The sequence below is a fragment of the Bos grunniens genome, chromosome 5, assembly GCF_055505025.1.
Source record: "Bos grunniens cultivar Pamir isolate PY7600 chromosome 5, Bosgru_T2T1.0, whole genome shotgun sequence".
Classification (NCBI taxonomy): domain Eukaryota; kingdom Metazoa; phylum Chordata; class Mammalia; order Artiodactyla; family Bovidae; genus Bos; species Bos grunniens.
Window position 1 is genome coordinate 116115567 of NC_141169.1, and position 11943 is coordinate 116127509.

General features: G+C 51.5%; 1 protein-coding gene across 1 annotated transcript in view; it reads left to right on the forward strand.

The window, feature by feature from the left end:
- SAMM50 (SAMM50 sorting and assembly machinery component) overlaps window positions 1-11736 on the forward strand; it is a 30906-nt gene extending 19170 nt beyond the window's left edge. Inside the window, exons 13-15 of the mRNA XM_086403203.1 lie at window positions 5319-5465; window positions 6478-6619; window positions 11532-11736. Of these exons, the coding sequence (XP_086259329.1) occupies window positions 5319-5465; window positions 6478-6619; window positions 11532-11577 (335 nt within the window). The 3' untranslated portion in view covers window positions 11578-11736. The remainder of the gene's footprint in view (window positions 1-5318; window positions 5466-6477; window positions 6620-11531) is intronic.
- The last annotated feature ends 207 nt before the right edge of the window (window positions 11737-11943 follow it).

Consider the following 11943-nt stretch of genomic DNA (forward strand, 5'->3'; position numbering starts at 1 on the left):
ATAATATATACTTACCACCCCCTCAGTAACAGTATATGAAAAGATGTTTATAAGAATAAGTACTTTATCATTTTTTATGGCTGCTTATTTTATCTCATTGACAAACTACAATTTTTTTAATTTTATTTTATTTTTAAACTTTACAATATTGTATTGGTTTTGCCAAATATTGAAATGAATCCACCACAGGTATACATGTGTTCCCCATTCTGAACCCTCCTCCCTTCACCCTCCCCGTACCATCCCTCTGGGTCATCCCAGTGCACCAGCCCCAAGCATCCAGTATCGTGCATCGAACCTGGACTGGTGACTCGTTTCATACATGATATTATACATGTTTCAATGTCATTCTCCCAAATCTTCCCACCCTCTCCCTGTCCCACAGAGTCCATAAGACTGTTCTATACATCAGTGTCTCTTTTGCTGTCTCGTATACAGGGTTATTGTTATCATCTTTCTAAATTCCATATATATACGTTAGTATACTGTATTGGTGTTTTTCTTTCTGGCTTACTTCACTCTGTATAATAGGCTCCAGTTTCATCCACCTCGTTAGAACTGATTCCAATGTATTCTTTTTAATGGCTGAGTAATACTCCATTGTGTATATGTGCCATAGCTTTCTTATCCATTCATCTGCTGATGGGCATCTAGGTTGCTTCCATGTCCTGGCTACAAACTACAATTTTTTTAAGTAGTGTACTTTATTTAAAATTTTAAAAAATGCATATAGTAAAAGTAAACAATAAACATGCATTTTTATAAAAATACCTAGAGAAAATATAACTAAACATTAGTTATGGTTTTATCTGGGTGATGGGACTGATGAATGACATTTTTTTTTAAGTGTTTTTCTGCACTTTGCAAATTTTTCACACGTTTACATTAAGCTTGTTTACTGAGATATATAGTCAGTTTATAATATTACATAAATTTTAGTTGTGCAGCGTAGGGATTCATAAAATGTCGTCGACTCTATACCCTGTGTAATGGACTTTATTTTTGAGAGTAGTTTTAGGTTTAACAGAAAAATTGGGCACCGAGTGCAGCGCTCACCGTACACGCCCGTGGGACCCTTTTTCACCAGCGCCCTCTGTTAGCGTGGGGCGGTGTCACAGCTGATGCGCCAGCAGGGACGTGTTGCTGCTGCTGCTAAATGGCTCAGTTGTGTCCCACTCTGCGACCCCATGGACTCTAGCCCACCAGGCTCCTCTGTCCATGGGATTCTCCAGGCAAGAATACCGGAGCAGGTTGCCATTCCCTTCTCCAGGTACTGACCTGTTACTACCAACTAAGCCACATGGTTCCCGTGGGCATCCCCTGCCTGTGCTGTGAAGTGTCCGGGTTTTGGCAGATGGGTGACGGCACGCGTCCATCGAGCGTTCACCCCCGAACATTCGCTGTGCTCCACCTGTTCATTCCCTCCTCCCTGCCTCCTCCTCTGCTCCTGACAGCCTCTGACCTTGACTTCCTCCCTGGTTTTGCCTTTTCCAGAATGTCATATAGTTGGAGTCACAGTACATGTGCTTTTCAGACTGGCTTTTTTGACGAAGCAGTACGCATTTCAGGTTCCTCTGTATCTTTTTCCCTCTTTTGGTCAATGTATTTATCACGTTTTGTTTACGTGTGTGTGTGTGTGTGTGTCTAAGGAGCTGTGTGTGTGTGTGTGTGTATATGTGTGTGTCTTAATTGAAGTGTAGCTGGTTTATAGCATTGTATTCGTTTCAGATGTCCAGTGTGTGTGTATGTATGTCTAAGGAGCTCTGTGTGTGTGTGTGTATGTGTGTCTAAGGAGCTCTGTGTGTGTGTGTGTGTCTTAATTGGAGTGTAGCTAGTTTATAGCATTGTATTCGTTTCAGATGTCCTGTGTGTGTGTGTGTGTGTGTGTGTGTGTGTCTAAGGAGCTCTGTGTGTGTGTGTGTCTTAATTGGAGTGTAGCTAGTTTATAGCATTGTATTCGTTTCAGATGTCCTCTGTGTGTGTGTGTGTGTGTGTGTGTGTCTGTGTGTCTAAGGAGCTCTGTGTGTGTGTGTGTGTCTTAATTGGAGTGTAGCTGGTTTATAGCATTGTATTTGTTTCAGATGTCCAATATAGTGACTCGGCCCTCTGTGTCTTTTCATAGCTTGATTGCTCATATCTTTTTATCACCAAATAATACTCCCCCCACTGCCTGGCTGTTTCACAGGGTGGTTTATCCATTCACCTATTGAAGGACATCTTGCTTGCAGGACATCCAACTTTTCGCAATTACAAGTAAAGCTGATAGAGATATCTGTGTGCAGCTTTTTTTTATCTGGACGTAAGATTTTTCAGCTCGTTTGGATAAAAACCAAGGAGTGCAGTTGCTGGATTGTATGGTAAAATTATGTTTAGCTTTGTAAGAACATGCCAGACTGTCCTCCAAAATAGCAATACCATTTTGCATTCCCACCAGCAATGACTCAGAAAGATAAAAGCCTTATCATTTTTAATGGCTGCATATTTCACGTTCTTGCCATACTGTGACCTTTCTAAACCAAATCCCAAGTGTTAGACATTTAGACTGTTTTCTTTTTTTCTTATTTTAGATAACTGTGTGTCAGTGAATAACCTAACTCAATCTTTGTGCTTATCTATAAGTTTTACTATATAATATAAAGTCCTAGGTTGGAATTGCTAGATCGATGGGTTTTGAGTATCCTCAGGGGTTTATATGGTGCTCAGTCATAGTCTGTCTAGCAGAGTGTAAGCATCCTGTTTCGGGAACTCTCTCCAGTCTCTGACGTTTTATTAGAGAATTGCCATGTATTATGAAAAACATCATTTAGATAGGACACATGTTATTATATTATAAAATAGTCTATCCTGATTTTCTTAACTTTTTTTAAACATCTTTGTTGTTCTTATATTATTAAAAATAATGATCATCCACAGCATAAATTTTTGTACAAAATATAAATTACTTGTTTTCATTTGCTTTTAGGATGCTTTTATTAGTCTGTCCTTTTCTCTTGGAAAAGTAACAATTTCTTTTTTTCACTGTAGCAAGTATTATTTAGTGACTAGATAAAAGTTTTGGAGTCTTCCGTTTGCCTGAAAATTAAAACACAGTGATGTTTTATTTAATTACCTATTAAAAGGCCATTGGTAGGATTCTGTGAGTAAGGGTGTAAATCGCCGTAACTTTTTATGAAAGCGGTTTGACAATATTTATCAGGAGCCTAAAACGTATATATGTATACAAGAACTAGAAGGGAATGGCAACCTGCTCCAGTATTCTTGCCTGGAAAATCCCATGGACAGAGGATCCAGGCTGGCTACAGTCTGTAGGGGTCGCAAAGAGTTGGACACGACTGAGTGACCAACACACGTGGATAACAGCACTGAAAACTGGAAACCCAAATGCCCGCCAGCCATAGGACAGGCAGCTCAACGGTGTGTCTTCACACTGTGGTTTATCATATAGCAACGAGGACGAGCAAGTTAGGGCCACTGATGGGGTGGCCTGAACAAACTTAAGAAACATACACCTCCCCGCAAAGAGTCAGCCCCAGCAGGTGCCCACTCTGTGTTCCATCTGTGCAAAGTGTGGCGGCCGGGTAAAGAGCTCTGCGCTGTCGGGCGACACTGACGGTTGCCCTGGCGTGGGTGGTGATTAGAGGGGAGCACCGGGCCTCCCAGGGCGCTGCGCGTGTCTGTCTCTTGGTCTAGGTGCTCACTGTATCGTGTGTTCTGGGCCTGGAAATTCACTGCATTGTACACTTAGGATGTGTGTGCTTTTTGTGTGTATATTATCCTTCAAGACGGTTTAAAAACGTGCGTGTGCAGGAAAGCCCATCACAGGTTAACGTCCACTCTCAAGAAGCTGAACACCGACAGGACAGTAGTCAAGGGTAGGCCGTCACATCGGGCTTCCCTGCTGGCTCAGTCGGTAAAGAATCAGCCTCCAGTGCGGGAGACTGCCTGCAGGAGCCCAGGCAGGTGCCATCTGTGGCCCAGAAGGTACCCTGGAGCAGGAAATGGCAATCCACTCCAGTATTCTGGCTTGGGAAATCTCATGGACAGCGCAGCCTGGTGGGCTACAGACTGTGGGGTCAAAGACTCAGACATGAGTTAGCGACCGAACCACAGGTCATTGCATTATGGTCCATATATCTGATTGTTCAGGCATCAAAATCACATTTTCAAAGAATAAGCAGTCTTAGAGGGAAGTGCTTATAGTACAGTAAATGAAAAAAAAAATCAGGACTGAAAAATATGTATATATATACTTACATTTTATTTTCTTATTTAATGTTTCATTGTAATTCACTGAAAGGAAGGACACCAGGATGTTAGCTGGTTTTCTCTTAATGGTAGAAATTAAAGGAGAATTTCCTTTTTTATACTCCCGTGATGAGAATAAAGAGGTTATTTAAGGAAGGAGAGGAGCACTTGCTGGGAAATGAACATCAGGCCCGGTTGACCTCCTGCTCTCGGTCTGCTGTTCCCTCTAGAACTCCAGTGCTGACCGGGGTGAGGAGACACTGGAGTCTCGAATAAGCAGTTCATCCCTTGAGAGGTTAATCTTGGAGACAACCTGCAGTTTTCTTTGTCATGGTCGGGTCATTTTGTATTAAAGGAGACTGAGGCACTTTACAAATAGTATTTAGTAACAAAGTATAAACAATTCAGAGGGTTTTGTTGTTGTTTTAATGTTGTGGCTATTTGTAGTTGAAATAGTAGGGACAATTGTAGAAGTAATTTGTATTATTATGCATTATGTAAGCAAACAAAAAAAACCCCACGTGGTCATGAACCTTTGAGAACGAGCCTCTTCTCTGAAGACGTTGAGCTGGGACAGCGTCCTTGTGCAGTGGGGAGCTGGCCCTCCGTACCTTTGGGTTAATAGCTAGTCTGACCATTTCCAGAAACTGCGGAGACATTTTCTGCATTTTGTCTCTCTGTAGTGCGGTCTTGAAATTTCTGCAGAATAATGCATTTCATTTGTCAAGCAACAATGATCTAGTCATCTGCAGTTGCGGAGAAAGCGATTTCCATTAGTTCGCTTGTTGTAAGCATTTCACAGATACGATCAATTACTGGTTTCATTCTTTCCTAAATGACGTATTAGCTTTTTTTTTCCTTCAGTTAAAGCAAATTATAAAACAAACAAAGAGAATAAGAAACATTGTTTAAAAGGAGGCTGACGGCCTCAGCGGTTAGAAGAGCAGCTGCTCGTGGCCCGGGCATGGAGTGTGTCCTGATCACAGCACACCCCTCACTCTTGTTCCTGGTGGGCAGTCGGGGTGGTCCTGAACCTGTGACTTCGTTTTGATCTGTGCTCCTTCCTTGCCTAGGTGACTACCTGGGCGGGGAAGCCTACTGGGCCGGTGGGCTGCACCTGTACACCCCGTTACCCTTCCGGCCCGGCCAGGGCGGCTTTGGCGAGCTCTTCAGGACACACTTCTTCCTCAACGCGGGGAACCTCTGCAACCTCAACTACGGTAAGACTTGGACTCCTTAGCAGCCAGTCGGCACACCTGACCTTGTGTTTAAAGGCACGGGACGCGAGTAGGTGTCTTTCTCCTTTAGATTGCTGTGCTCAGTTGCTCAGCCGTGTCTGACTCCATAGAGTGTGGCCCGCCAGGCTCCTCTGTCCAGGGGATTTTCCAGGCAAGAATACTGGAGTGGGTTGCCACTTCCTTCTCCAGGGGATCTTCCCGACCCAGGGATTGAACCCTCGTCCCTCATGTCTCCTGCATTGGCAGGAGGGTTCTTTACCCCTAAGCCACCTGGGAAGCCCCTGGTTTAGATTATGTCATCTTTAAATGTACCAACTATGCCCTGGAGGAGAAAATGGTAACCCATTCCAGTACTCTTGCTGGGACAATTCCACAGACTGAGGAGCCTCGTGGGCTACGGTCCATAGGGTCACGAAGAGCTGGGCACGACTGAGCGTGCACACGCGTGCTCACCTTCAATGCCTACGTCATCTGATACGATGCCCAGAGTAAAGCGATTGGCCAAATGACTGAAACATGCATGAAAATCATCTGGTGCTCTCTTGCCAAATAAAAAAAAAAGGTATTTATTTAGCAAACATTTCTCGAGCAAACATAACTCTGTGCCAGTCGTTAAGGCTACAGAGCCGGTCTCTTCCTCTCGGAGCTCAGGGCTGGGTGAGGGGCACAGACATATCCAGCAGCAGAGACATGGGAGGTGTCTGGAAACCAAGGCTTGGAGTTAGGCTTCCTGGGCGCCCAGGGGTACAGAAAAGGGGCCACAAGGCGCCGGGCCCAGAGAACTGAGGCCTGCGTCCTCCTGGGCGGCGAGGTGGTGTGGTCCCCAGCCCTGTCTTGAGTTGGGACCTGGTGTCACTGTCGTGCATTCTCCTCACAGAGCTCGACCTGGCTCTCACGATGACCGGAGGCCACGCGGAGAGAGCCGGGGCTGTCCACAGACAGCGCGTGGGGGGCCACGTGCGGTTGGTCACGCCCCCCTCCCCTCTCTTTTCAGGGGAGGGCCCCAAAGCCCACATCCGGAAGCTGGCCGAGTGCATCCGCTGGTCCTACGGGGCGGGCATCGTCCTCAGGCTGGGCAACATCGCGCGGCTGGAGCTCAACTACTGCGTCCCCATGGGCGTGCAGCGCGGGGACAGGTAGGTGCGGGGGTCCTCTCGAGAGGCACGTGGGCCTCTCCCGTCACTGTGCTCTGAGCCTGCTTCATCACTGGCATCACCGACTCAATGGGCAGGAGTTTGAGCAAACTCCAGAAGACAGGGAAGCCTGGCATGCTACAGTCCATGGGGTCACAAAGAGTCAGACGCGACTTAGCAACTCAGCAGCAGCAGTCACTTCACCAACAGCCTTTAAGATTCAGGACTTTAGGAGAAATTGAATAGTTGGCAAAGGAGTGAAAATACAGGGATTTTCCTCCACGGGGTTTTTCTTTCCATCCGATTTGGAGGACAGGCTGTGGGGTGTCCTCGTCCCCCCACCTCACGCTATTTGCACTTGCTGCCGAGCAGCGGGAGCCCCTCAGGCGGTCTGGCTGGAGGTGGTGGCCTGCGCTGCTGGTCTGTGCTGAGGGGGATGAGGTGTTGCCGTGGGGCCTTTGCAGGCCGGGAGCCCGAAAGGCTGGGGTGGACGCAGCTCTGCGCCCTCCAGAGCCTTCTCTGGGCAGCAGAGGACCCGGCTGTCTGGAGTTTCTCCAGCCGTCATTGATTTGTGCTGAAGAAGAAATTAATTCTGTTTCTTAAAGTGTTTGGTTTGCGTTTTAGAAAGTTTAAGAAGCCCAGAGATAACATCATCACAGTATGTAATACCACGGACTGGCAGCTTAGAGAGCAGACGTGGATTCCTCACCGTCTGGGCGCTGGGAAGGCTGGGGTCAGGACGCTGGCAGGTGCGGTTTGTGGCCCAGGGCGCCCTTCCTGGTTGGCGGATGGCCCCTTCTCTCTGCATCCTCGCCTGAGGACAGAGCGAGCTCTCTGGTGTCTCTCCTCACAGGGACACTGAGCCCACCAAGGACCCCGTCCTGGCTAAGCTCCCTCGTCTGTGGTGACTGGGTCACCTCCCCAGGTCCCGTCACGTGAGCTTAGGGTTCGGGCCTCAGCTTATGCGGGTGGGGAGGCCACATGTTTCTGTTAACCTCTGAGTATCTTCACACGCACACACTTCAGAGTCTCGACGGCTGTGTGTTTTTATCTTCGGCGTTCTGTCTGTGATCCGCCGTGATGCTGAGTCGTCGTTGCCCAGGCATCCAGTGCCAAGCTGTGGTCTGCGGTGTTGGAGGGGGTCTCGTGCCGCCTCTGCTCCCTCCTCTTTCCGCTCGGCGCGCTGGGTGACGGTGTTCTAGGAGGAGCCGTGTCAGGGACCTTCTGACGAGGCTGTGCTCTCAGGTGTGGGTCAGCAGCCATCACCTGAGTCCTCTGTGGCCCTTGGCCCAGTGCAGTCTGCCCTGCTCGTCTCGCTGGAAGGCTGGCTCGGGCCGGGGCCCCCCGTGATGTCGGAGCCCTTCCTCCCCACGCCCTCGCGGGTCTGCGGCTCTGACCATGGTTAACGCCTCTGCACGCCTTGCCTGTTCTCGGCACAGAGCGGAGCCGAGGAGGGTCTGGGTGCTCAGGTTGGGTGTGCTCTGGAGCCAGCTCGGCCGCCGTGTGGCCTGGGGTGAGGGGCGTGACCTTTGCAGGCCTCTGTTTTCACGTCTAGAGAACGGGCACTAGTGGCAGTGAGCGCTCCGCCGGTCTGGGGACTGAGTGAGTGAGCGCCCACTCATGTGCAGGCCGTGTCCGGTGCGGCGTCAGCAGGGCTGGTTGTTCCTCATGGTGCTGCTGTGACCGGTGCAGTCACCCCGGCCAGCTGCTCCCTTGGGAAGCACACCGCGTCCCCCCGCTCCCTCCCCGTCTGCAGTGTGCCCGGGGCTGCCACCTGGCTCACTGTGATGGAGACATGTAATAGAGGTGGGTGATGTGTCCTGATTTCAGGGAGAGTGCAGTGTGGGGGATCGGGCACTTTGTCCAGAGCCAGGCTTGTGCACTAGGTGACATCTTACCTGCCTGCCACAGGTGTGGACCCAGGGCTCCCTGGCATAATACCCAGGTGCTCACTGAATCCTTGCAGGGAGCGGCCGAGGTGCGGTGCTGACCCTGCACCCGCCCTGGGATGGAGTTACGGAGAACCATTCCAGCCGGCGCTTCTCAAGCCATCATGTGCCTGGGTGAGCAGGACGATGGTGTGTGTGTCCGTCAGGGGTGCCAGGGAGCACCAGCCCGCTGAGGCCAGAGCGCGCGCCATTCCCTCCACCCCCGATGCCAGCAGAGGAGCCCAGCACCCCACCCACCTGCTCAGAGACCCCTGCCGTGAGGCTGCGCCACACCGCGGGCAAAAGCAAAGATGAAAACTGTCTCTGTCTCCTCATTCACACTTTGACTCGCTACCAGCTTCTCTGTCTCAGAGAGTACCCAGGCTGTTTCCATGACGATTGTTTGATGGAGATTAACCGTGTGTAATATTAGTCCCGATCATACAAGTAAATAGGTCATAGATGTTCCTTGTTTCAGGGGAGCCTGGACACGCGGGTGGGGTTTTCGCTGTAGCTCTACTGTTTCACCGTGACTGTCAGCCGCGGAGGAGTGGCCACGGCCCCTCGACTGGCTGAGCTGTGGGTGGGCTGCAGGGCCAGCCCCTGCCTGTCCCTGGCTGTGTGACCTGGGCCCGCCCTGCTGACTCTGGGGAGGCCTCCCATCCTTCCCACTGGAAGTGTAGTTGCAGCGTCCCTGGAGTCCACTGGGTGTCGCTGTGCTCCCAGAATCCGAGGCTCTGAGGAAGCCCGGCTGGGTCCACTCTCCTCGCAGACTCTGCAAGCAGGAGATGCCTGCGGGCGCCAGCTTGCACCCCTTCTGCAGGGGCAGAAGCGAGGCGTGGGGCGGCCTTGATGCCGGGTGGGGACTGAGTTCCGGGCACTCGCATCCCCTCGCGTCTCCTCTGGCCTTTTCCCCTCGGGCACACACCAGGGTCTCTGAGTTCTGGCCCTCGTCAGCCTGCCTCCCGCGGAGTCGCCCGTGCCAGATCAGGCCCGGGGCCTGCAGGGGGATGATGGGAGCCTGATGCTGGGGGACCCTGCAGGGCCGGAGACTGTGCCGGCGGGAGGGGGCGACTGAAGACACGGGGGATTTCTGAGGCGCCTCCTGAGTTACAAGCTCACAAGTTACAGGGGACACAGAACAGGATGAGGGGCATTTGGTGAGGCTGTCTCCATGCTCCTGGCATCGGCCACACCGTTCTGGGTGTGTGTGGCAGGTGTCTTTCCTGTGACACGTTTATACGGTCTCTGAACATAAACATGCACTTGTAAAGTTGTTTAATCTGTTTATATAGTCCGAGTAAACGAGCCTTTATTGGAATGCCTGCTTGTTTCTGAACCATGTGAACCTAGGACTTGACTTGTTTTTATCTTGTAGCCTGTTTCAGACGTTTTCCTAAATAGCGAACATGTGAACCTAGGACTTGACTTGTTTTTATCTTGTAGCCTGTTTCAGACGTTTTCCTAAATAGCGAACGTAGGCATTGGGCCCCCTTTTATGGACCCGGAAATATAAAAGGTAAAGACACGTTGTTTGGGTTTCAGCGGAATTAAGCTGTGCAAACACAGTCGTGTCCTGACTGTGGGTCTTTGCCATTTAAGGACAGCGGTGAGGTTTACTCAGGGTCACGTTGGGGCTGGACTGTGGCGTCCCTTCCGGTCAGGTGACTTCTGCTGACACCGTCTGTCAGTGAGTACCCTTGACCCTGCAGGTGGTCACTGGCAACAGCAGTGATTCTCTGTCTCGAGTCTCTTAATTGATCTGGTTATTTTGTTCCCCGGCTCACAGTCAGGCTGAAAACCACTTTCTGTCAGCTTTCTTGCATCTTAAGTTCTAAGGATGGGGAGCGGGGAGGCACAGGTGTTGTGACACTGAAACATCAGCTTTCCTCTGAATGAGGGGGCTGTTCTTGTCCAGTTTTTCTGGAAACTGTCAGAACTTGCAAAAACACGCCGTGTTCCACAAACATATCGTCATCAACTGCCGGTTGGGATTTGGAACTCCGCTTTCGCTGGAAGCTTCTGCTTCCTGGCGTTGTGACCCCAGGATCATACAGCCCTGGTCCTGCCTCTGAGCCCAGCCAGCAGGTGGGCAGTGCGGGAGACCACCTTCCGTGCTGGGGGGCAGTTCTTGGCCCGGTGGGCATCAACATCACTGGGGGGGTCCCAGGAACGCACCTCGGCCAGTGATTCTCCGCCTGTGTGCTGCATGCGGCTGGCACAGGGGCCAGGCCGTCATGGACACTGCCAGGCCCTCGGGCACGCGTGCGTCTGGGTGCGGAGCTCGGCTCCCAGGACCCTGCCGTGACCACAGCCGCCTCCTTGCTGCTCGGCCCCCTTGCCCATCTGAACTTGGGCCCAGGGGCCTGTCAGCTGGTGATCAACAGCACACAGAAGGGAACCTGCGAAAGTTTCAGTGGGTGACAGATGCTGCAACCCGCGTGACCTCCTGCATCCTTTCTTTCCTGTGAGAGGAGCAGGCTGCCAAGCGGTGGTCGGGGCAAACCCTGCGGGACTGTGGGTTCTGCTGTTGCCAGACCCTGGGACTCTTCTGGGTTCTGCACTCCTGCCAGTTCCCTCCCCGACCTCCCTGGGTCATCCTGGTAGCCTTAGAAATAAACAAAGCTTCTCCCCCAACCCGCCCCACCACCCACCCCAGAGTTTTGTTGTTGGTGACTGTTTCGCTCGAGGTCCTCCTGTTGTCTCTACTTGGGTCAGGACTGGGGAAACAGGAGTAGAGGAGGAAGCAGGGAGGGGTATTTGTGTCTCCCGTTTCGTTCCCTCATCCATCCTCCGAAGGTGGAGGAGGGAGTGGCCAGGGCCAGCGGGTGAGGCCGGGAGGCCAGGAGGGCCCGGGCCTCCCGAGAGGCAGGGCCACGGGCCTTGTGTCTGAGCCGTGCACGTCTCTGGTGCCGACAGCGGCGGGGCGAGCAGGGCAGACCTGAGCTTTGACTTCCTGCCTTAAGAGAAAGCACTTTGTTTTCCAGGATCTGTGACGGCGTCCAGTTCGGAGCTGGGATCAGGTTCCTGTAGCGGATGCAGCGCGTCCTCTGGCCCCCCCAGCAGCGGCTCCAGGATGCAGGCAGCACTGAGATTCTCAGGGCCACACTCTCTCTCCAGACAGACACGCTTCACGGATCCTTCGACTGCAGTCCTTGTGGAAAACCATGTCAATAAATTTTCAAATACAGATCCTCGGCCGCGTCGTGGATGGGATTTCCTCTCCGAGGCTGCGCTTGCCGCTTTCTCTGAGGTCAGGTGGCCTTGTGCGCGTTCCTTCGTGCGTGCCGCCGGGTGGGGGGCCGGCCAGTCACCTCCTGATTCCCCTTTCATCCCGGACTCTTCGGGTCTCAGTGCTCAGTTGCCACAGATTAGGTGGAATCAGCAATGGGATGGCTG